The 26419-nt window shown below is 36.0% G+C and overlaps 1 protein-coding gene across 2 annotated transcripts in view; it reads right to left on the reverse strand.

The window, feature by feature from the left end:
- Positions 1–26419, reverse strand: part of Inpp4b (inositol polyphosphate-4-phosphatase type II B) — a 756225-nt gene that overhangs the window by 134039 nt on the left and 595767 nt on the right. For both annotated transcript variants that reach the window (XM_026386173.2, XM_026386174.2), the window contains one exon: positions 15127–15235. In XM_026386173.2, coding sequence (XP_026241958.1) covers positions 15127–15235 — 109 coding nt within the window. The remainder of the gene's footprint in view (positions 1–15126; positions 15236–26419) is intronic.

A 26419-nucleotide genomic window follows, 5' to 3' on the forward strand; every position in this document is an offset into this window, starting at 1 on the left:
TCTTTTCTCTCCAGGTGGTTTGCTACTACTTTATTTGTGAATATTATGGACTTTCATTATATTTTCTGCATTAGCTCTTACTCTGCAAACTCCCTTAGATTCTCCTCTCCACGTGAATTTAAAACATATATTTCTAAGATTTCATTCTCACATTTTCTTTTCTCATAATCTAGATCACCAATGCTCAAAGTTTAGCAGGAATAAAATTTACTCGGGAATGAGGACAGGGCTTGGGTGTTTATTTTAAAATGCAGATTCCTTGGCACACTGAGATACAGTAGGTTGCAACATTTGTCATAAGGCCTCAGGATATTTTGATGCAAAAAGAAAACTGGGCAAATTTAGAGATGTCTGCAGCCATTGTTCTGATTCATGACTCTGGATCATGCCATGTAATGATTCTGATAAAAGTCCCTTATTCAGCTCCTCTAATTTTCTTGAAATTTGTCACAGAGCTACACGGACACTCCATCCTTCTGTTCTGCACACCTTGCTTTGGTTCCTTTCTCCTTGCCAGGGTTCCTCTCCTGACATTTCCCATGGCTCTTTCATCTTTTCCCCTCCCAATGGACTCCCTGCCTAACGTCTTTTAATGATGAGCATCTTAACCAGTGAGGCTGAAAGATTCATTTTCCCCAATAAAAGCTAATGTTGGTGTTCAGGATGAAATAGTATGGTATGGACAAAAATATCACCACCCACAAAATAATTTTAAGTATACATAAATTCATGTACATATTCAGTGCCTTACTCTTTAAACATGTCATATATTTTAACAGTTAAATGGAAAGTTACAAGTATAATTTAATTATCTAGATAAAAAGAATATAACTAAACTCTATTTTACAGTGGTATGAAAATTACACTGAATCCAAACACTTGAATCAACTATCAATCAGATAAAAACCAGAAGGAGGAGAAAATATTTCTTCAGACAAAATACATTATACATGATATAGCAAGTCATAGATAATGAAAATTGAAATAGGTTTAATATCATTTTTCTATTGATTAAACAGTGAATTAAAGTATTCATTTAAAATTTATATATTTACCTAAACACATTAATATATTTAGCATCACTGTAAGTAGAACACATACACATATACATACTCCTGTGTATGTAAGCTGTAACTACCCATATAGTTTTTTGGAGATGTAAAAGAAAGATAAAGCACATAGTGAATTCACATTCATATTCATAAACTCTAATTGCTAGACAAAGCACAATTCAAACAAGAACTTCTATAGTTTGTATTGTGTCATCAATATCCACCTAAGTAAGATCATTTAATCTTGTGGTTTAAATGCATCAATTGTGCCCATAATTCCAAATGCACATCTCTAGCCTGGACATTTTTCCTTGATTCCAATTAAAATAAGAGCTCTCCCTTGACAGCTGGAACTTAAAGAGTTCCACACTGCTCCAATCAGCTCCTTTTCTCAACCCCCAGGTCCACTGTCTTCTCTATCACAGTTCATGACATGACCACAGCATGTGATCCATGACTCCACTCTCCCCTGCCTGCATTTTGTCTGATTTTTCAGGAAAGCCTTCTCTGTCCTCCAAAATAGACCAAGAATCCAAACACTTTTTTCCAATCTTATTGCAAATAACATGGTGCAAGCTACCACCATTTTAAACTACCAGAATTACTGCAATGACCTACAAATTGATTTCCTTACCCTTGTCCTTACCCTTACCTATCTGGAGGTAAATAACTCTAAGACACTGGTATTCTTGCCTTGTGCTTAGTTAGTATTTGATGGAGGTTGGAGGCAGGCAAGAAGAGAAATAAAGGGTCTTCCACAGGTCCCTGACTACAAGTCCATACCTTGAAACTCTCACTTTTACTTTTCAACTCCTTCTCCTTCCCAACCCATTTACTAGCCAAACTAGGATTTCAGGAAGTGGAATTATATTAAAAAAATGTAGATTAGAGATAATGAACAGGCAAGAAGGAAAGGGAAGGAAAACATGAAGGAGGAGGGGCAGGGTTGTAGAGGAGCATGGAAGTCGACAAGTGTAGGAAAAAGTGCTTTCTACTAGCGTGTTCCAGCTTCTGAGACAGAGCTCAATCTGCAGAGAAAATTCTCAGTACGATTTCCACCTATTTTTTCACAAATCAATCACTACTTGTAAATAAACGGTTTCTTGAATCCATAGGGAGGGACAGACATGTTCTTAGTTCTGAGAAGAAAACCGTGTGGATAATAAATGAAAATTCACACTTTACTGCACTTAAACATGACCTTCTGGCTTCACGGGGTTTAACAATGTGCTTTCCTGAAATGGGAGAAAGCAAAATCATACCTGTCTGCTTTCCCCCACGTATTCTTTCCATTTTCTGCTAGAAATGGGGCTTAGAGAAAAGAACCAGAAGGTAGAGTATTTGTCTTGTTTATCTCCTGTGGGTTTCACTTACATAATTAAATGAATTATATGATCTATGCTTAAATGGATGTTTATTTTTAAACCTACTCTTGTTTAAAAAGATCCTGGCTTCATAGAAATTTTAAAACCAGAGAGCATTTTGATCAAAGCTTGATGCCATTCATTAGCTCTGTGACAAGTGAAGCTAATTAAGTGGGGAAAACCTCCTAATATTCATTTCTGCTCAACTTGTTCTCCTAAGGAAATTTGTTTGTGAATGATCACAGTGGCTCCTATTATCTCATTTTAAATATTTAAGTTCTTATCTGCAACTTGTTGACCACTGGGACATCTACTTTCTATCTACGTCATTTCCTTAGCTTTAATTCTTGCTTTAATAAAAATTTCCAGGCACTATGATATGACTCTTAAATAAACAAATTCTAACATGTCTTTTCACCTCCTTCCTTGGTTCTAGCCACTTGTCTGTCAATTCATTGGCCCCAATTTCTTTTGCCAACTTCCAAGGTTTTGGTTCTATTTCTATGTGATTTGGCTTCTGCCATTTTCACACTCTTTTTTTTTTTTTTTGCCAAAGTTGACGGAATAATAACCCAAACCAGGTCCCCTTCTCTACTTCCTCCTGGACCTTAACTAGTCATGTGTCACCAAGAGATAGAGTGAGGTGCAAGAATAGGAACCATTCCCTGGTGTGCTGTGTATGTGAATGCCCCTGTCTACAAGCAGGAACCAGAGTCCTTTTGAGGATAATGGATATGTATTAAAATTGGGTTGTGATGACAACTGTACAACTGTGTAAAATTCACTGAAAATCATTGACTTGTACACTTACCATAGGTCATATTTTTATTATATGCAAATTATACAGTTTCTTCTTAAAAAAGCAAATGTTTCTAGCATCGGATATTATAGAACAGATGATCATGATACAGGGATAAGAATGCAAGAAAAACAGAAGGCGTATTAATGAGCCACTTCATTTTTTCCCATGTTAAATCTGATTGTATTTTTAAATAGGGTCACTAATAAAGCCAATCATGTATTCTACATAATTTATGTGGACAATCCAAATCCCCTTATTTCTCAATTATTTTAATGTTTAATAATTATTGGATCTATATTATAGATCTAACATTATTCTAAATGCTTTTCAGGAATTATATTATTTAATCTTGACACCATGAGAAAGAAATATTATTCTATTATAAGAATTTGAAGCCTGGGTGGGCTGAGTAATTTGCCTTGGATCACATAACTAGTATAAATGATAGAGCTGGCCTTCAAACTCACACATCTTTATTATTATATAGTATGAATCCTAATTATGTTTTACTGACTCTTGAACTATTATATATTGACCCACTTCAAATTTGAGAAACTTATAAAGCTGTAACAAACATGGGCAACAACTTTAACAACACCGTGGTGGGTCTGGCTTATAAGTATCAAAATAAAGTATAACCGAAGTTCTCATGTCTAACTCATTAGAGAAGATATACGATTTATAACATGGATAAGCTAAAGAAGGAATGTCAGCACTGTCTCATAGGAAATTGCTTTCAACCAATGTTTAATGATTGCTCTTTCGTCAATTAATTGAGGAAACCAAAGACCAGAAGTAACAGCAAAATAGTCAGTAGATACATATGTAAGATGATGCTTTGTTATGATTTGGATATGAGATATCCCCCCAAACGCTCATGTGGCAATGATTAGATTATGAGAGCTGTAACCTCATTGGGTTAATAATCTAAATGGGATACTGAGTGGCTACTGTAGGCAGATAGAGCATGGCTGAAGGAAATAGGTCACTCTGGGTACGCCGTTTGGAATGATATTTTATCCCTAGCTCTTTGATCAGTCTCTGTCTCTCAGTTGCCATGACCTGAATTACTTTCTTCTACCATGATGTCCTGCTTCACCTCAGGCCCAAAGCAACGGAGTTGGCTCACAGTGGACTGGAACCCTGAGCCAAAATAAACATTTCTCTTCTAAGGTGTTCTTGAAAGGTATTTTAGTCACAGTAAGGAAAAGCTGACTTGCCCACAAACGCCACACCAGGGCTGGGTAGGATGTCTGAGTCTTCTTCCACCAGACCTTGCAAACCTAAAGCCTTATGTTCCTGATGTTGATATCCTGAGAGTAGCCACAGTTCAGGGCTTGCTCACAAACCACTCTGTGCTTCAGTTCTTAACATTCCTATGAGGAATTTAAAAGAATGTCACATTTCGCCCAAATTTTCTAGGAACTTTGTAGTTGGAGAATTTTTTTCTATGATGCCTAGTTTCCATATTTACTAGGAACAGAAGTTGCAAAAGCGTTTCATAAAGATATTTCTCTTATGCTACAATGAAAGAGTAAGAGAGAGAAAACAAAACTATTCTAAAAGAAATATACTTCTGTATTTCTCTATAGCATTCTCAGTAAACCTATTAATTTTTCTAATGTTTTCATCAACATGCTTAGACTTCTATCTTCAGAATATATATAATTTCAAGTTTTATTTTCTGCATATATTTTCATATATGTCTCTACATCCCTCATAAACTACATACTAATGGAGATTATTATATGATGTTCTACTCTGGAGATGAAAAAGATTTTTTTTTTTAAAAATTAATTCATTCAAGATGTTTCTGACATTTTACTACTGGGGATAGTAATCTTTGAATATCTTTCCCTCCCTCCCTTCCTTCCTTCCTTCCTTCCTTCCCGTTTTCTTCTCCTTCTCCTTCTTCTTTTTTTTTTTTTTTTTTTTTTTTAGTGACCCTGGGCATTTAATCAGGGAGTGCTGTACCACCGTGTCCTTCCTCAGCCTTTTATTTTATTTTTTTATGATATGGGGTATATTTTGGAATGATATAGATAGAAAATTCATAAGGCTAAAGTTTAGAAATATTTTCACTAACTACTATAGAGAAAAATTTTAGGCAGACTAAAACAGTAACAAAATCTGAGTACAAGTTTTTAATAGCAAAGATAATTTACTTTTAAGATTATATTCTAATAGAAGCCTGGGAGAAGTTAAATGTATGTTGTATCTGTATGTTTATTTGTATCTTGTGTGTAGCAAAATCAATACCTTAAAGGAACATCCATATGTTAACAAATTATTCATTTTTTAAGGATATACTGTGTGTTGACCATCTACTGACTGCATGAGGCAGAATGTGAGACTGAGGACAGAAGTCTATTTTCTAGCTTCGTCATTGTTATTACATTTAAGGTTGATTTGATCTTCAATCCTCACTGTTTTCAATAAAATTAATAAGGGAATCCACAATTTATGAGAATCCCTGTAGTTATAAAATTTAAAAGTTTTTTTAATGCCAAAAAAGTACACTTGAAAATATGATTTAATTTCCAAAATCTTTTATATTGAATATAGACAATTGAGAGCAATTGAAACAAATGATTTATTTCCCATATTCCTTTTCCCAGCTGCCTCTGCAATTACCCAGTGATGTAAACCAGGAAGTTAAGTGTCTTTTAGCCCTACTCAGTTTCAAGTCTTTATCCAGTGGATTTATGTTTTGTTAAATGTTTCCTTAAAACATCATGGTAAGCCATTCCCTCTCACTATCATTACAAGAATTGTCTAATTGTTTGCCCTTCAGTTCTCTGCATGCTGTCCCTCAAAATGCAAATATGATCATGTCAATGCTCAGCTAAAAACTTGCTGAGAGCTCCCATGGCAAGGACAAGCTGATAAAACACACAAATGTCCTCAGGTTTTGACATCTGTCCCCTGCTTTGCCTCATTATCTCTTTCCCACTCACCAATATTCCATTAACTGCTCCAAGTTGCATGGGCCGGTGCAGTTAACAGCAGTCAACAGCCCCACCATCTCCTAGTGTGCTGCACAGAAGATTTCCCTGCTACCTCTGGGTTTTTAGGTTCTCCCACTCCTAACAAACACACCAATTCCAAACAATGGCCAATCAATCCATCCTACAGCAATCCTCTTCCATCTGTGCTGGGGTAGACCTTCTCTCTTGATAGAGTCACTGCAATGCCAGTTTGTAAATGCAAACCCCCTAGCAGGACATTGGAATCTTTCAGGCAAAGCCCACTTAATAAAGATTTTGTAATTACAAAATTTATCTCAATCGTGTAACTTTTTTTTCCTTCCGTGACATGAAATCTCATTTGTATATTTCTAAAAAAAGAAAAATGAAAGAAAAAAAACCAGTAACAATAATATTCCAAAAAGTGAGTAGCTATGAAATAGATACATAGTGTTTATAGTTTTCTGCAATTTATTTATAGATGACTTTATTGTCTACCACTTGCTGCTTTCGAGGACCACGGATATTAAATATCTAGAGAAACAAAGAACTTTAAAAAAATATCCTGGAGATCACTTGGTGTTTAACTTGAGCACAGAGGGTCTTCCTTGGAGTTGATGTTTCCTGTCTGAGATGACACTATATGTGCTGTTTAAAGTATCATCTCAGTTTATAGTGGAGATGTGTAATTCCTCATGAACAGAAAATAAATCCTCCAACTATAATGTCTTTCCACAGTTATTTTTAAAAGCAAAAGAGAAGGTTGTTTTCCCTGCAGTTTGCTTATTGACTTCAACATTTTGACTTTTAAGTCCTAATCTTCCTGTTGATTTTTTTTTCTTTTGATCTCTCTCTTTTCCTATATTGTGCATATTCAAAACCAGAATCATCGTAATTGCAGTGTGAAATTGAAAACATTTTATTGTAAAGTCATATTATCCAAATTACCTTCCAGAGAAATAGTGGTGATTTATTCACTTAAGTTTTTCCTTGAAAGTCTCAGATTTTAACTGTTCTTTCCAACAATGCATCTGTGGTAACAATGAAGCAAATGAAGAGAATTCAGCCTCATCTGCAGCTCAGATGAGGAAACCCAGACGTGAGCAGCACAGGGGCTGTCTGAAATCCCACAACCCAGCCAGCTCCTGTCTTGGATTATTTCCAGACATTGTTCTCTCTGCCAAATTTAGTATTACTATAAATTTAGGATCACTTAGCAAACATATTGTTATTTTCAATTAAATAAGTCCTTTTCTTTGAAGCAGCAATTTGGCTTTTCAGAATCCTGAACAGCCACACTTGCCATGGCACAGAGTGCTGCATAAGCTTCAGATCAGGCTTTGCTTCACAAGCTCCCTTGAAGGGTATCAGAAGCATGTCACCAGATGTTAAAGTCATCATAGTATTACTAACATTGTATCAGGTATCAAGTAGGCATTTTTACAAAACATTGCCACTTTTCTTCTTTCAGAACGTTGAAAATAATTCACTCCCTTCCCAGAAAATTGTGAGTAAACACTGATATTCTAATTCCTGCTGAATATCTGATTTTTAAAAGTATATGACATTTTTTACAAGTGTCACTGTTTTTGTTTTTGATTTCAAATTCTTCAGAATGTCTCTATGTCTGTTACCTAATTCAGACACATCAGCCTTTTCAAGAAGAGGGATTTGTTTTACATTTCACTCCCATGACAGGAGGCAATCTTTTTAGTGCATTTACTTACTCCTGCAATATACTTATTCATGAAACAAACACTTATCAAGTGAGTTCCTGGGGACACTGTGCTGAACCAGATAGACATAGTCAATGCCCTCAGAGTCAGAACAGCTTAGAGGGATGCTTGTTCACTGAAAGCAGACAAGCAGTTAGGAAAGGCCTCTGGGCAGAACTGAATTTTAAACTAAGATCTGTGGTAGGAAGGGAGGAAGCTCATGCTACATCACTATAGAGGGCAGTGTAAGAAGGAGAGAAAAAAAAATATAAGTGGTGAGATATGAAACCAGATAAGAAAGTAGAGACAGACCATACAAAAATGTAGGACCCCATCTAAAATTTTGCTTTCTATGATTTCAGTTGTCTGTGGGCAATCATGGTCTGAAAATATAAAAAGAAAATGTATGTTTTTAATTTTATGCCATTCTGAGAAGTGTGATGAACTCTTAGGTTATCCTGCTGTCCCCTGCCTGGGATATGAGTCACCCTTTGTGCAGCACAGCCTTGCTGTGTATGCTGCCTTCCCACTGGTCAATTTAGTATAATAACATCTTGGTTATCATGGTATCTCAGTACTTGTTCTCAAGTAAACCTTATTTTAATTAATAGTGGCCGAAATGTGCAAAATAGTGAAGCTGTCAACTTGACTACAGTATATTATTATAACTGTTCAATTTTACTATCATTTCTTATTGTTAATATCTTATTATAATTTATAAATTACATTTCATCAAACATATGTATATAGAGAAAAAGAACATAGCATTTGTAGGATTGGGAACCATGCATGGTTTTAGGCATTCAAAGGGGTCTTGGAATTGTTCCCTGAGTATAAGAGGGAATTACTGCATCTTATGTGCCTTATACTTTATCCTTCAGTCAAGAGTTAGTTAAAAAATATTTAAAATTCTGAAATCACTAGATTATATCTGCCTTTTAGAAATATTATTCCAGCCAAAAGGAGGAAAATGGATTGGATAAGAGCCAGCCTGGACAGAAAGAGAGTGATTGCAAGATTTGGCAATAGAATACTTATGAGACAGTGTTCTATGTGTTAGGTTTATCATATCCCATAATTCACTGCTGAGATTAATGATGAACTGACAATCATTTTTATTTTTTGAGGTGTAAGCAAAATAGATAAAGTTGTCAAGAATTCCCAGATTTCTAAGTGGAGCTTAGCAGATAGCAGTGTCTTTTATTAGAAAAAGAATTCCTACAAGAACCAAGTTTGAAGGTCATAATGTGAGAATTTACTGAACATGTTTACCTCCAGCTGTATGGGAAATACTGGTAAAGTGGAGGCATCTGAAAGACAGGGGTAAATACATGTCTGGACCTAATGGGTTCTTCCATCCATAACTGGACTTAATGCCGGGATGATGTCTGAAGTTCAATGCTCAAAGTTGATGAGGGAAATTAGGCATCAGATTCATATTTTGGAAAGCAATATGGAAACATCTCTAAAATTAACCATTTCTTAACTAAAAAAAATTTCCACTGTCAGGAATTTATCAAGAACAAATATAAATTTTCAGAAATTTATAAATAAGGATGGATTTTTCAAGTACAAGTGATTATAACAAAAGATTAGAAACCACCTGATTAACTTTCAGTAGTTTTTTGGTTAATTATGCTACATGCAATCTACAAAATCCTATTCAGCTTTTAGAAAGAATAAGATCTACACACGCTGAGGTTTCCAAAACATTTTTGAGTGAAAGCATACTTATTTATACATTTTACATGAATAGTAGATAATTTTGATTAAGCTCTTACTATATGCCAAGTATAGTTATAAATACTTACTGTATATTAACTCATCACATTTTCAGAACACTAATGGGGTGAATAATTTTTTTTACACTTCATAGTTGAGGAAACTAAGGTATAGAAAAGTGAGCTGATATAATTAATGTCATGAAGCCAGAAAATGTGGGAGTCAAGATTCAAATCTATACAGGGAGCAGAGTTTATGAATTGTCTGAGCTGAAAGTTTCTGCTGGACCCAGTATCAAGGGATAAAAGTTAAATAGAGTCACAGAAAGGTCAAGAACATTACACTCTCATGACTTGGATTTGTGAATGAGGACTAATGACTGCTAAAATCTTTGATTTGACATGCCTAAAAGAAATCTTTCAGCACTAAATTCAGATTGGTTTATTCTGGAGAGAGAGTTAGGAAAGGCAGGATATTTCAACTATACTTGCTCCTTTATTTTCTAAATTTGTGTGACACAAGAAAATCTTATCTCTGTATATAACTAAAAATCATCTACAGTGCAGATTCACTTTTGCAATGGAGCAAAAATCCTTCCATTCTCTTGTTCTTTCTAGTTCAATGTTTGGCCAGTCTCACCATTCACTTTCTGCTGGATGTTCAATGTTCAGCTAGACTAATGAACAGCAGTACTCCCTGTACCAAGCTGCAGATAAGAGAGAAAGCTCATTTCTTGTTGACAATTTGGTGTTGTGTCCAAGAAGCTGTGTGCAGGAATTCCCTTTAGAGTAGAAAGGCCATGTACACAGATTTGGCAGACCTAGTTATCTTTTTCTGAAATATGAACTGAACTGGGAGCTGTAAGTGGCCAAGGAAAAATCAACTCATCAGAAGGAAAAATATATATACCTCTAAGGAGTCGAATTATAATCAACACCAAATATTAAATCATCATCTCCTCCAAAATGACACACTGTTAGCAACTAGACATAAAATAAAAGAAAAAACAAAGAGGAACTGACATAAGGCTTTTAATGCATTTCCATTGCTACTATGTGATATCTTTATACTGCTTAAAAGAAAATTTTGTGATAGAAAGTGTTCTTTCTGAAAGGAAAACAAAAACAGCATTTGAGAGTGAATAAGGGATGGATTTTTTAATTGCTCCAGAATGGAAATGTTTAATAGGTTAGTTTTGGGTGTTTTGAACATGACTGCTAAAGAAACACAAAAACATAAATTATTTACAAAATGAAGAGCATCATATATATGTGTGTATTATGTGTATACATACATACATATACATATATACATACACACACATATGAGAGGCAGAAACATAAGAGGCAGAAAACATACCAATGCCTGGCCCCCTTCCCAAAAATGTTTATTTAATTTGTCTGGGGTGATATTGTGTCACAGATGAAATCATTCAAAGCTGCAAAGGTGGTTCTGATATGGCAGCAAGGTTGAGAACCTCTTGTCTGTACATCATTGATCTTAACTACATTATAATATTTGTGACATTTTTCCTACCCCTGGAGCTTTCTGCACTTTTAAGTCTGAGACTATATCTGATTCATATGTGAATTCCAACACCTGTTGACCTTGATCTACCCAAAAGTTATATACAAAATGCTTTGTAGGGCATTCTGAAAGATCCAAAATTCAAGACCACTATCTATTATTCAAAGAGAAGACAACCTATTAGGAAAATACCAGGCAATAAAAAAATATGCCATTTCTCTGTCCTTGTAAATAAAGCTACAAAGGAAGTAAAAATAAAATATGAGAGAATCAAACCAACTTGAAGAATCAGGAAGGCCTAATGATGAAGGTAGAATATTAGGCTAAATCAGCTGTATAATTTTGAATTGGGTTACTTATATAGCTTTGAGGGAAGTAAAAGGAAAATAGTATGGAGATGAGGAGAAGAGCAGATTTTCTCTCTCTCTCTGTCTATGTATGTGTGTATGTGAGTGTGTGTGTGTGTGTGTGTGTGTGCATGCGTGCGCATTCAGAACAAGGAAAGGAGAAGAGGTGGGAATGTGTGAAGCCCACAATAGTTTGCACAGCATTTAAGAAGCAAACACAGGAGAAGGAAGAGATGAAGGTGGAAAGTTGATGGGGTGAAACCATGGAGGCTCTGCATGCCTGATGGATGGACTCCTTCAAGGATTTGGAGCACCAGAGAAATGCACTCAGATATGAATGCTTTAAGAAGATCAATCTTCCTAATTATCTTGTAGCTTTTAAAAATATATTTGTACGTGATCTGACTTGCATTATATGAATACCATAAGGAAGGTTTTTCTTATGCTAAACCCGCTCCATTATGTGGTCAATGTATTCATCAAAAAATAGACCACTAAGGAATAGAAACATAAATTACATCTGTTCTCAGATGACAATATTTCTTTAGCTTAGCTGAGAAGAAAATAAATGAAGGTGAAATAGCACAATGGTGGTGGTGGATCCTTCGAAAACAAGGCCTAAAAGATCTGAGTATCTTTTGGGGCAGTCATCACAGGAAAGAAGAGGAAAAAAAAAAAATCTTTCACTTCAGGTGATTCTCTGCCCTTCATTATGTAGTTTTTCCCTTTAAGTGTGATCTACTCATTTTATAGAGTCAGGTTTACTTTGCCACATTATCTTTGACTGACTAATACAGTATTGGCTGCTAAAAAGGGCTCCGGAAAAAGCACTTTCATGGTGCACCCACTTTAGGTATTACTTCTTTGCTCAGGTTAACTTTTAACTTAACACAGGCCAATACCATGTCGCCTCTGTATTGCCTCAGCATGTCATATCTGACCCATATACTACCCTATGGAGAGGTGTGTTAAGATCCACGCTGTTAATTTTCAAGTGATTCATTTAATTTTTTAAATAATTAGGAAAACAGTGGGATATATAACACATGCAAGAAATCAATCAATATTTACAAACATCAATCGTACTTTTCTCTTACTTTTATTTTATATTTATCCTACAGCTCTATGTGTTTGTGTTTAGATTAGAGACCCAGTGAGAAGATAAAAAATAGTGAATAATTCAGGTATTAATGCATACAGTTAAAACTCAAGAAATATTATTCAGGGTCCAATCACACAACTCAATATTTGTACTTGCTAAAAGTGTATAGTGATATTTTATAAAATTATAGGGTTATGTTCCATGTCTCACATTAAAATTGATTCTGGATACTCTGTGGACAATCTGATAATTAGGTTATGCACTTTGAAATTTGATTAAAAAAATACTGTCAATTCTAAATTTAGAGACTTCTAGTCTTGGACAAGATGGAGTAAACATAATCTATTTCACTTCTCCTGATATTCACAATAAAATACTCTAGACAAAATACATAAGTCACATCAAAAAGCTCTAAGAAGTAGAGGGGAAATATGTTGGCTAGGTCCTTAGGGACTTAGAAATGATATGACAGTGAGCTCTAGGTTTTTTTTTTCCTCCTAAACATCCCAACTTGAATTTCAGAAAAGCTCTCAATGCAGCCAAATGCCACCAACAACAATAAAAATAGCACCTGAGAAAACCAAATAACTAGAAAAAGGGTAGCCCAATGGATCATTCATATTTTAACCACCCCTGTCTGTTTTGGGGGTGAGAAATTCACAAAAAGCCAAGTTAAGAAATATACCCCCCTCAGTAAAGCCCATGTGCAGAACCTATCTTCCACTCCCATTTCCACTTAGCATCCCTTCCTCATAGGGTCTGTGTTTTGGACTGACTTCCATCGCCCATGAAGTTAATAAGAGATGCCCCTTGTCTGCAGAGCCTGTTGCTGGACCCTGCCTTCCATTCCCCACTTCAGGAAGGTGATAGAACCATTTTCTACAGCAGAAAGGTTTGGGGCTAGGGAATGAATACTAAGCAGAAACCTGAAGGAGAGGGAGTTTATTTATGCTGATGAAATAGTTCTGTAAAATTATTGCAAAGGTTACTCCAATCTACACATGTAATAAAAGTTTCAGAAACATATGTTTTTCAACCAAAACCAGAAAAACAAAGAAATTGGAGAAATACAATAAAGGCTGTAGGTGAGTGAAACATATTGTACCAAAGTGAGTTTCTAAAAAAGAAAAATAAAAAACATATGTAATGTTAGTTTATACATTTATATAATAGGAAGTCAGGTAGTCAATTCTAACCGACTTTAAATGCTTTCTTTCTGAACATCGGGGCACCAGAAAACAGCTGTTTTATGTGACAAATGTGATCAAACTTTCAAAAAAGTTTGTTTTGTGCCCCTCAAATAGATCTTCTAATACTATTGCTGAATGATTATGACTAAAAAATGACTCTTTCCCCCTAACTTTTTAAAATTTAGGTTCTTAATCCAAGGATAGTAACTATTTTAAAAGGAAAGTTACTCTTCATAACTGCATGATGCTTTTTAGGGTTTCCACAAGTGCAGTCATAACCAAAGAATATTACTGAGTAAACTCAACTGGAGGGGGACGTGAGGGAGGGGGATAAACTATTCATACAAAAGCTTTATAAGGAAAAGTGGCTTTAAAAAATTAGAGACACGCATTGCTATGGGTTGGATGGGGAATGCCCTCTGAAAGCCCATGTGTTAAAAGCATGGGCCCCAGTGCAAGGTTCAGAGAGGGGGTTTAGGCCATGATTGGATAGAAAGGGCTCTTATCAGCTGACAGGACTACTGGGAGGAGGAAGAAGTAAGTCATTGGAAGCATGCCCGGGAAGGGGTTATCTTTTAACTGGATTCATTCATTCATTCTCCCATTCTCTCTCTCCTCTCTCTCTGCTTCCTGCCTGCCACTAGCTAGGCTGAGTTCCTCCACCATGCCCTTCTACCATGATGTTCCCAGAGCAAGGGAGCCAGTCAACCACAGACTGAACCTCTACAACTGTGAGCCACACATAAAACTTTTCCTTCTCTAGGTTGTTCTTTTCAGATATTTTGTTCAGAGTCATGAAAATCTGACTAACACAGGCGTGATAAAATTATAAACTGTGATAATACTTTGTTTGTTGTTTCATGCCTTTTCCCCACGGAGCAGGAAGTGTTCTCAGTTAATTTCACACTTTTAATAGAGATTTGTTCTGATGTCTCCTTTTCAAATTGCAAAATCAAATAATGGGGCAGTTATATGTCCTGACTCGGGTCACAGCAGAAATCACTGGTAGAGACATAAAACAGTACCTATCCAGCTAAATCTCTGAATGCCATTTCCTGAGTGAACATGGTTGGTCCTAGAACGTCACCTCTTAGCGGCATGGCTTCTAGGAGATTTACCGCCAGCACAGCATCGTGTTCAATAAGTGGTTCATTCAGATATTTTGTTTGCTCTAATTTCTTCTCAAGTATTTTGGAGAAATTTGAAAACTTGGAAGTTACCCAGTGGGTTGGAAATGTCAAGGACTATTGGTTATGATGGGCCAAGCATCTTTCTGAATCTTGGTTATAGTTTGCTCAAAGGGAAGAAAGACAGTTTTGTTAATTCGGTCTCTACTTACTTTCTTCTTTCTGTTTCAAATCTATGCAGTAGTTTCCGAAGACCACCATTCTTAAATCCCTGAAAATGGGCAGCTGGGGCTCCCACTGTGATGACATCATAGAGAGCATCTGGAATGGAAACAGACAAGGAGTTGAAGGCTTTGCAAACATTTATCTCCTACGTGCTGTTTGCACTGAAGCATACCCATACTGTGGGAAGTTTGAGAAATTATTCTGTTTAAATTTGTAGGAATAACTATGAACTCTCATCTCAAGGGGGCAAGAGAAACTAATCAATCTTTCTAAAAGCCACCTGTGCACCTAAACAAGTTATAATGTTTCTCTGATTTATGACTACATCTTAATTATATGCTACAGTGTAGAACAGTATGTTCTCTCATTCTTCTATATACTTACTGAGAAAACATGTTAATTGGTCTTTTGTGTATTTTACTTTATTGAGTTTTGCATCATTTAATTTGCAATCATATTGAAATTCAACAATAATGAACAATCTTTCAACCACATTTTATGGAGAGAAGAACCAAAATATTAATTCATTTTGGCTCAAGGGCAGAACAGAACTAGAGCATTTTAGAAAAATCTATACAGGGTCATTTTTGCCAGTATATACTAAATCTTACACAATTTTGAATGCATGCATTTGCAATTTCCTTACCTGACATGGAAAGAATACAAAAAATGACTTTTGATCTATTTTTCAGCCAGATACTTTGTTTTAGCATAAAAATCCATACTTTTAAATTGTAAGTCAATCCTTTGATCTTGAAAGTCATCAAGTTGGATACATATTAAGTATGGCCTCAAAATATGGCATAATTTTTACATTCTAAAAGAAAGTATCCTCATAAAAAGAAGACAGAGTGATAGCCCTCTTGTTAAACTACATTTTATTTGGGAAACCTCATTTCATAATAGATCTTTTTCAAATTGATTTTGATACTGAGGCAATTGTTGTTACTTTTTTTTTTTTTTGGATCTCATTTACTGGAAAAAACATAAGTTATTTTCTTAGCCTTAGGTAAACACTGTAAGTTCTTCAGAAGTGCTCCATCCAGACACATCTAAATTTCATGTTTTATATACAAAATGTCTTCAAATGAAAGACTTCAGCAGTACTTCAAAAATGCAAGGTCAGAAGAAATATAACACCACTCCAATTGATCCATTATAAGGCACATGCTGAATGATCAATTAATGGATCTCTGTGGTGGTAATCTGTGCCTTTTGAAAAATAACTGACAAACTACTAGAAGTTAACTCATCCTAAGATAGCACTGTCTTAAATTTATAAGAAATTTAAATATTCTTTGACCAGGGAAATTTAATCAATAGCTGAGAAAAGGATTCAGGGTGTGTATGGATGTGCAGATTGCCTAAATGTATCGGTTCTAGTCCCTGACAAAGTGTCACAGCTTTCCAAAGGGTCATGTCATCACCCTGTGGTTATGGTTATAGTTTCAATCTAAAATGTCCCACAAAGGCTCATGAGTTGAAAGCTTGGTCCCCAGTACAGTAATGTTCACAGGTAGGGCTTTTGGGAAGTGATGGATCATGAGGACTCTAATCTCATTGATGAATTAATCTAATTAGGATTCATAGATGAATGAACTCTTGGGAGGTGGTGAAAACTGTAGGAAGTGGAACCCACCCAGTTCAAGGGAGTGGGTTTTCGGAGCCATGACTTTGGGGCATGCCTTGTTGCTGGCCCCTTCATTTCTCTCTCTCTCTCTCTCTCTCTCTCTCTCTCTCTCTCTCTCTCTCTCTCTCTCGTGGCTGCCTTAAGACAAAAGAGTTGATCCACCATATATTACCTGTCATGATTTTCTGTTTCACCATGGTCCAGAAAAACCAGAGCCAAGTGACCATGACCAAAACCTCTGAAATTTAAGCCGAAATAAAATTTCCCCTGTGTAAGTTATTTTTTCTCTGATATTTTGTCATAGCAAAAATGGAAAGCTAAATAACAGAGTTACCAATGCTGAATTCTCATCTGCCTTCATTTATCTAACGAGAAACTCTAGGACCATGAAGAGCTGACTGCTTTGTCTAAGTTTCAAAAGACCTCAACCTTAGGGGACTTTGACTTCTTAGCCAGAATGGACAGCCAGTGTTCCATGGGGGTTTAAGATACTAGGTAGAACCTGAGTCCCTGGGTTTAGATCCAAGCCCTGCCATTCATAAGCTACATGGTATTGAAAAATTATTTAACTTCTCTATGTATCAGTTTACTCACCAGTCAAAATGGAGGTAAATGTCACAGTCATTCAGTAAATGTTATCTATGATAATTTTCTCTACAAGAAGTAATCCCACAGAATAAACAAAGGTGTTATTTTAATTTTTACTCATTTCCCTATAAAACTAGGCATTTCAGTCTGCAAGGAAAATGATACTGAGGCTCAGTCTTCTGAATAGAATCAGCTCTTGTGATCATTTGAGTTAAAGATAAAAATACAAATCATCACGACTTTCCAACACAATGTGCTGTATTTCATACAACAATACAAAAACCAACACTAAAACCACCACTTGGACTTACAAAGGAAATTGGTCATTTATGGCAACAGGGATGAACCCACAAGGCTCTCTACATTAAGGGAAAGAAGCTGGTCAGAGAGGGGCAGCCACTCCACTCCGTGTGTCTGCAATGTCTCAACAGTCAAGGTCATGGAAGCAGAGGATATAACATTGGGGAGGCATGGAGAGGAGGAAATGGGGAGTACCTATTCAATGGTCGTAAGTGTCAGTTATGAAAAGTGAAAGAGTTCTGCAGAATGGCTGTACAATAATAGTGTGTCATGTGTTTGAAAATTTGTTAGGCAGAAGGATCTCATAGTCAATGCTCTTAGAACAAGACTAACAACAATAAAACCAAAAGGGGGCGCATGGATGCTTTCAGATAATAGATATGCCTGTCACCTTGAGTGGTGATGGTATCACGGGGGTAGGCCCCTGTCCAAACCCATCAACTGCATATATTAAATATATGCAGTATTTTGTAAACCAAGTGTACTTCAATAAAGCAGTATTTTTAAACCATATATTTCTCCAAGCCCACATTCCAGGGATTTCTAATTCAACTTCCAAAACTCCCTACAGCCTGTGGCCCCTCCAGCACCAGCCGACCAGAAGGTGTTATGGTTTAAAAATGAGCTCCCCTGCCCCAAAGCTCAGGAGACAATGGAGCCATGATCAGAAATAAATGATTACATTATGATAGTAGTAACCTAATCAGCGTATTGATCCATTTGGTGGATTAATAATTTGAAAGGACTGTTGTAGCAGTTGGTCACTGGGTTGGCAACCATAGGCAGGTAGGACACAGCTGGAGGAAGTGGGTAACTGGGGGCATGCCATTGGACTTTAGACTTTGTTCCTGGTGCCTCCATTGCTGGCTCTCTGCTGCCTGGTTGCCCTGAGCCAAGCAGGTTTTCTCCAGCAGGTCCTCCTTCCATGATGTTGGGCCTCACCCCAGGCTGAGAGCAATGGAATCAGCTGATCATGGACTGAACCGCTGAATCTGTGAGCCCCCAAATAGACTTTTCTTCCTCTAAGTTGTTACTACCAGGACCTTCAGTCACAGCAATAAAAAAGTGATCAATTCAGAGGGAAAAGTTTTTAGTGTGGTGGGGGAGTTTTAGTAGAAAGAGACAATAATTCACTCGTGGAGATTTAAATTACTTACTTTTACCAAATTTTCAAAAACATTTGATGAAAAACAGGGTGCTTGGGCCCCTTGTAATGCCTTGTAAGAAGCCCTGAGGCTATGTGAGAGGTACTGAGAAACAGCTTTCTTGGCCTTGGGGTGAATCTGCGTCTTTAACTCATCCATGGCTTCCTAGCTATCATCCAAAGCTACTTTCTAGAAACAGAATCTCTCTCTCTCTCTCTCCATCCACTTCATTGTTCATGGGAATTCTAGCCTCTTATGAATGAACCAATAGACTCGGAAGCATCAGGTGAAGGAAGAGAAGTAAGATGCTTGAATAGTCTTATCTCCCCATAATAAAGAGCTGATTGTACATCAATCTAGATGAAGGAGTCCATGTTTCTTGAAATCATTTATAATATAATGCCTAAGGTTATAACAAGCTGTTGTGTGTATTCTAATTTTTGACTCTTTCCTTTTGTTTTCTACTTATAAACTCATTCCTTATAAGGTTTGTATATCATATTTGTTTTGTTTTTATTTGTTCTTATTAGTTGTGCATGATAGAAGAATGTATTTTGACACATTATACATATATGGAGTATAAATTTTCCATTTTTCTGGTTGTACATGATGTGGAATTACATTGGTTGTGTATTCATACATGCATATAGGAAAGTAATGGCTGATTCATTCTACTGTCTTTCCCATTCCCTTTCCCCCCTCCTTCCTTCATTCTCCTTTGTCTAATCCAAACTACATTAATTCTTCCCTAATCCCTACCCCTTATTGTGAGTTACCATCCACTTATCAGAGAGAACATTCAGCCTGTGGTTTTTTGGACTGGCTTATTTCACCTAGCATGATGCTCTTTAGTTCCATTCATTTATTGCCAAATGCCTTAATTTCATTCTACTTTATGGCTGAATAATAGTCCACTGCTTATATATACCACATTTCCTTCATCCATTTGTCTGTTGAAGGACAGCTAGGCTGGTTCCATAGTTTAGCTATTATGAATTGAAAAACTTGATACCAAAAAATCCAAATAACCCAATTAATAAGTGGGCAAAGGAACTGAATAGGCACTTCACAGAAGAAATACAATTGGTCAACAAATATAGGAAAAAAATGTTCAACATACCTAGCAGTTACAGAAAATAAAATTAAAACTACATTGAGATCCCATCTCACTCCTGTCAGAATGGCAACCATCAAGAAGACAAGTAACAAGAAATGTTGGTGAAGATGGGGGCAAGGGGGCGGGTACATGCACGCATTGCTGGTAGGACTGCAAATCGGTGTAGTCACTCTGGAAAGTAGTATGGAGATGCCTCAGAAAACTTGGAATGGAATCACCAGTTGACCCAGCTATTCCACTCCTTGGTTTATACCCAAAGGACTTAAAATCAGCACACTACAGGAATGCAACCACATCAGTGTATATTGTGCTTTTATTGGAAACTATAAAAATCTCCATCATTGGCTAGTTCTGGCCATCCAATCCAACGTGCAAGTGTGGTGAGGGGAAAGTGAGGGAGGCAGAGGTAGTCTGGGGTGCAAAAACCTCTGGAGAGTTTTAGAGTTGCAACAGAATCTAAGAAAAGACATGTAAATTAGTTGTGCTATTTAATTTTTACATTCAACATCTTAATAAAATGTGGAGAATATTTCTCCATTAATTCCCTTGAATTATGAATATGAACTCTGAACATGATTTCAGCAGAAAAGAAAAAGTTATGATAAATCCACATATGATAAATTTGCTTCCGTTGTGAATTTATGAAATAAAAACTTGGAAAGATACTAAAACAAAGAAATAAGACCTGAAAAAATTGTTGGCAAACTATGAGTAATTCCATTGATTATAAGTAAGACACTTGCTCTCTGAGTCAGAGGAATCCTGCAGGGAACAGAGAGGGCGAGAGAGAGAGGGGAGCACAGGACTGAAGAAGAGAAGGATACGGAATGGCAGTGATGGGTGTTGCTCGGGACTGCAACAGTTAAACAAATGCAGAGATAGAGCAAGGGGAAAAGGAAGGTGAAAGGAATAAGAACCAATTAAAAATTAAAAGAAGAAATAAGATCTGTGTGAAAATACAAGTGATGTCAGGAAAGAAAAAGTAATTAAGCTCTTGCATCCAGATCACTTTCTTTGCAACTTGAGTGTGTCTTTTGGAGTTCAGTGAATTGTATGTAATCGCCCCTCTAGGCCTTGTTCTTAAGAATTGCATCAATTCTAATACATATCTTTTCTGTTCCAATGTGAAAAATCTCACCTCAAAATCATGTGCATGTGCTGGCTGTTTGTCTAGTAAATCAGTGAATATTAGGATGATAGAGTTTAGTCATATTTTTGATGTAGTCACAAAAATACCTTCATTTCAGAAATAAATATCTAGAATCTCCATGTAAGCAAACTTTGCTGAACAATTTAGTGTATGTACATAATTACTACAGCTAATGGAGAATATAAGCATCACTAGACACTGAACATGGAATCTAACACAACTATTTTTTTTTCTTTTTTTTAGTGAGTCAGACATTGGAAAATATATAAAATTTAAACTTACTAACATGAGACTAGACAAGTTGTGTAATCTCATTGAGAATCCACTTTACTATCTGTAATTCTGGGGAAATGTTGTTTCAAAAGTTTATTTTGAAAATTAAGTAAGATCCTGAATATATAGTGTGTATTATGATCTAATGGCACATTTAAGTACTCAATAAACATGGGCTGTTGTCATCAATATTCATTCATCTAATAAATTTTCACTTTTCTACTATATTCCAGGTATTATTAACATTATTATAATTCATTAAGTAAATTACATTTTCTAGCCACAAATAACATATCCAGTGGAGAAAATAGGTTAACAATTCATTGATAACAAACTTTAATGTTCATATTTGTTATTTTACTTGGCTATAGGAGCTAGATTAAGGGAAAATTAAATAAATCTTCAAGGTATAAAGACAAAGCAACATGGACCTTAGATTTAAAGAACTGTTATTTCTGACTGGAATATTCAGGAAGGCTTCAGTGAAAAGGTAGAATTGAGCTTGATTATAACCATGGAATTTCAGTGGAATTTCCATCCCAATAAAGAAATGGGATGGAAGTGGGAGTGGAGGAATTCTAAACCAGAGAATACAAGGGCAAAATAAAAAGACTTCAAAGTAGATACAAATTAGATAAAAACTTGTGGTTGCAACCAGGCAACAGTTGTGCAATAAACGACGAGTACTTTCCATGTTCCAAGCACTGAGGGTATACCTGTGAGTAGAGCTACCATAATCTTGACATTTGTGGCATTTACAATGTGCTGGACAGTGTGACCAACAAGGAATTGGAGATAGCTAACAGATGACATGAAAATGGTGTTACAGTGTTTGAATGTTCTTCTATCAGTGTTTGAAATTGCTGAGGAAGGATTAAGTATTGTAGCCTGTGCTTCAGGCAGAGTGACTGACAACCCAGATAGAAGTGAACTTCCACACTGCAGGTGCAGACAGCTAACATAAAAGATGGAATAGTAATCCTACAGGAAATGAGGACATCACCAGGAAGGTAATGATCCTCAACATGGGCAAGAATTAAGAGCTTGGTAACAAAGATGTTGAAATTGTTCAGATATAAAGATGAGGGAAGGAAAGGAACTGAGTTATGTGCCCTACGATGCTTCAGAGAATGCATTGTCTGTACTGGTCACTGGTCACAGGGAGTAAAGAAGGAGGAGCAGGGGGCTTTAAGAAAGCATGCTAAGCTTACTGAGAATGTTGACATTAGGGAATAGCTAGGTCTGAGGTCTGGCTCCTTAATTAGTTCCTACCTAGAGACCTTGTGTGTTCTCTCAGGCAGAAGGTATTTACTTCTTCCTGGACCCATCATAGTCCTAGATCCATATGTTTAACATAGCATTATTACTTTTTACATTGTATAAAATAATTTTTGAAAATTAATTTCTTTCCTAAATTTTAAGCAATTTAAATATAGGCATTATGAATTTAATGTATTTATCTTCCCCTTAACACAGATCATGACGAGATGCGTGTTGTAAAAAAAAAAAAGTCAATAAATATAAATATTCTCAAGGTCAAGTCAGGTTGCCTTCTTTGTCTGTAAATCATAAAGGGAATTCCTACTCATAATTGAAGAATAAAAAATTTGATGTACTATTAAGATAATGCTTATTAGAGTTTGGAAATAAAGATACAAATATAGCGAGAGAATATATTCATATTCCATCTGAGAATATTTATGTATCTATCCATCCATCTAGATATTCTATATAGGAACAAAAAACTTATGACTAAATGGCTAAATTTCTACAGAATATGAATTAACTTTCTGGATGCTATCTAAAATAAGAATAAAATCAGACTTCCTTTAAAACATACTTACTGCTGATTGAATACCAGAAATGCTGAAAAATTAGAACAGTTTCTATATGATCTTCATCCATGTTTCCCTTCTGTTAATTACTTTATTAACTCAGATTATTTTTCAAAACTAAGATATTCATGCTATGCTATTAAAGAAGAGAATGCATTTAATTTTTTTTTCTGCTACCACCCTATTCTCTTATAGCAGTCCATGTTTCGTTTAATTGCTGTATCTTCTCTGGCTCTTCCATTGTCTTGCTGTTTTTGCAGATAATCAGTTATCTCATGGAATGTCCCTTGGGTCAGGCTTTTCTTGTGTTTTCTGATGATTAGATCAAGTTCCACACCACTGGACAGGTTTCTATGGAAAGACCTGCCCTCATCAGAGTACCACTCCAGGAAGTGTTGAGTTCAGGTTAACTTTGATGTCTGGGGCATCTGCTATTACCAGTAGTTGATTTATCTCTATAAAGTTTTGGGATTGGGGGTATATAATAGAAGAGTATTAAAATACCTTGTTTTTGCTTCAAGTTTTACCTCCTGATTTTAGCATACAGTTTTAATGATTGATGGGATACAATTTGATGCACACTGTCATTAGCAATTATTACTGTTATATCTGAATAATGATATTCTGTTTATCTCATCCTTACTACATTTATTTATTGGAAATATTCTGAGAGGAATAATTAACCTTTGTCCTACATTCATTTATTTATTCAGCTACTTATTAATATCAATGTGGACTTCTCTAGTTCAAATGATAAATATTTCCCAGAGGCCCCTGTGTTAAAGGCTTGGTCATCGGTTGGCAGCAGCAGGAGGTGGTGGGACCTTTAAAAGATGGGGCTTGATGGGAGGTCTTAGGTCACCCTGTCCTGGAAGAGGACTGTGGGACTATGGGCTCTTCCCCTTCCTTTCTTTTGCTTCTCAGCCATGAAATGATCGATTTCCTCCACCACACACTCTTAGCATGATGTGCTGCCTTGCCACAGATCTAAACCAACAGGGACAATAGATCATGGACTGGAATCCCCAAAATTGTGAACTAAAATAAATCTTTTCTCAGGTGCTATAGGAACAGAAAGCTGACTAACACATGCACCCAAGGATATTTTGTTCTCTGGTTTATGATCCTAGGGTGTTGCTCAAATTTTACCAAATGTGTCTATCGGGACAAAGGTTGGTTCTGTGCCTTTCATTGCTATTCCTTCTTTTTAAGGTTTTCTTTTTTAAAGCACTTTCTTACTTTCTGGCCCTCTAGATACTCCAGACACATCTTCTATCTCACTTGCCCAACCCATTATCAAACAATTTTTCAAGGAATTCTAGTCTTTGAATTGAAGAATAGTGTTTAGAAATGAAGCTCTGAAGGCTTGCTATGCTTACTGCTATTAAGTGTTCATTTATTTCTATCCCCCCTTTTTAAAAAACATTTTTGAGTGGCCAATGGATGTTTATTTCATTTATTTATATGTGGTGCTAAGAATCAAACCCAGTGCCTCATACATGCTAGGCAAGCACTCTACCACTGAGCTACCACCCCAGCCTCTCTTTCTATCCCTTTAAGTAGCTACAGCTAGGGGGAAAAATCATGCTTACAACTAAGCCATGTGCACACCTGTATTTATTTTCTTATTTATACTAGCAACAATAACAAAATCATCAGTCTATGTTGATATCTCTGACTTCCAAAGTACCATAGTTTCCTTTATTTTCTCTAGCATTAAGAAACATGACTCTTATCATCAATATGCTTACATATTTGGTTAACCCTCATATACAAATTAAATAACTTCACTGTTCATCCATAACCCTGTAAGAAATAAATTTATCAAGAAGGGTACAAAGTTTGTAGTTTTCTCATTTATCCTTATAATATCCAGCCTTTTCCAATGTTTATTTAGGATTGATCCTTTCTTTCTGACTCTTCATCAAATGATCATTTTCATTTTTTTTTTATCATTTATTATTATTTTAAACAATGTAATAAAAGTAAGTTAAAATAAAAGCAGGTGAGGGTATTGAATTCTAGAGAACATTTCCATACTAGTAAGCATGAAAATAATCAATGTTTGAAGAAAACGGCATAGCTATTCATTCTAAACGGCATAGCTATACATTCTTTAAGGTGAATAACAAGAAGGAAAAAAAACAGGAGAAAAGTCCCTTCAACATTGTTCACTTTTAAACTTCATGGAATAAACTCTAAATCAGCAAGCTGGCAGAAGGATGCAAATTCTGCAATAGCATTGCTTTCTCTTCCTCATCTCCCAACCTAACCATGATCTTCCATGGATACCAAGAAGTATTTTCTGCAGACAGATTTCATGTCTGGATGTGGAAGAAGCAAACAAGGTCTCCCTCTTGCTTCTTGTCTTTCTAAATTACTTTTGATTCTGCGCATCTAGCTCAGAGGCACCCCTAAAACACTTGCTTATATCCTAACTATGTAGAACTTCAAAGAATTTGGGCTTAAATAGTCTTTGTACATTTCAGGTCTTTGTATGCTCAGGTCAAAGATTTAAAGCTTTGAAGATTTAAAGATTTAACTTTGATAGCCGAAGAGTGACTGTGGAGAGCAGTGACAGAGAATGAGAGAGCAGTGACTGAGATTGGTGGTTTCTGATGACCTCATGACTGTGGTGCACCTGGTGCCTGGGATATGGCGAAGTGACTCTGAGGACAACTGGGAAATAGCTACTGAGTGTTCTTCTCAGACCTGACGTGAATGGAAGTCACAGGGAACGGTTTGTTCTCTTGCTATGGGTATGTTCACTTTGTCAAATGGAATGAAATAAGAGTCAGCCAATCCCAAAAAAACAAATGCCGAATGCTCTTTGATATAAGGAGGCTGATTCATAGTGGGGTAGGGAGGGGGAGCATGGGAGGAATAGATGAACTCTAGAAAGGGCAGAGGGGTGGGAGGGGAAGGGAAGGGACATGGGTTATAAATAATGATGTAATGTGTGATCATTATTATCCAAAGTACATGTGTGAATATACTTTGTATACAACCAGAGATATGAAAAATTGTGTTCTATATGTATAATAAGAATTCTGTTTAGAAATGAAGCTCTGAGGACTCGTTATGTTTGTTGCTATTAAGTGCTCATTTATTTCTATCCTATATATTTATATATGTGTGTGTGTGTATATATATATACATTATATATATATATATATATATATATATATATGTAGAAGATTGTGTACAATTGTGTAATCCTTCACCTTAATCAAAGGAGTTTG

Source organism: Urocitellus parryii, chromosome 10, assembly GCF_045843805.1.
Source record: "Urocitellus parryii isolate mUroPar1 chromosome 10, mUroPar1.hap1, whole genome shotgun sequence".
Classification (NCBI taxonomy): domain Eukaryota; kingdom Metazoa; phylum Chordata; class Mammalia; order Rodentia; family Sciuridae; genus Urocitellus; species Urocitellus parryii.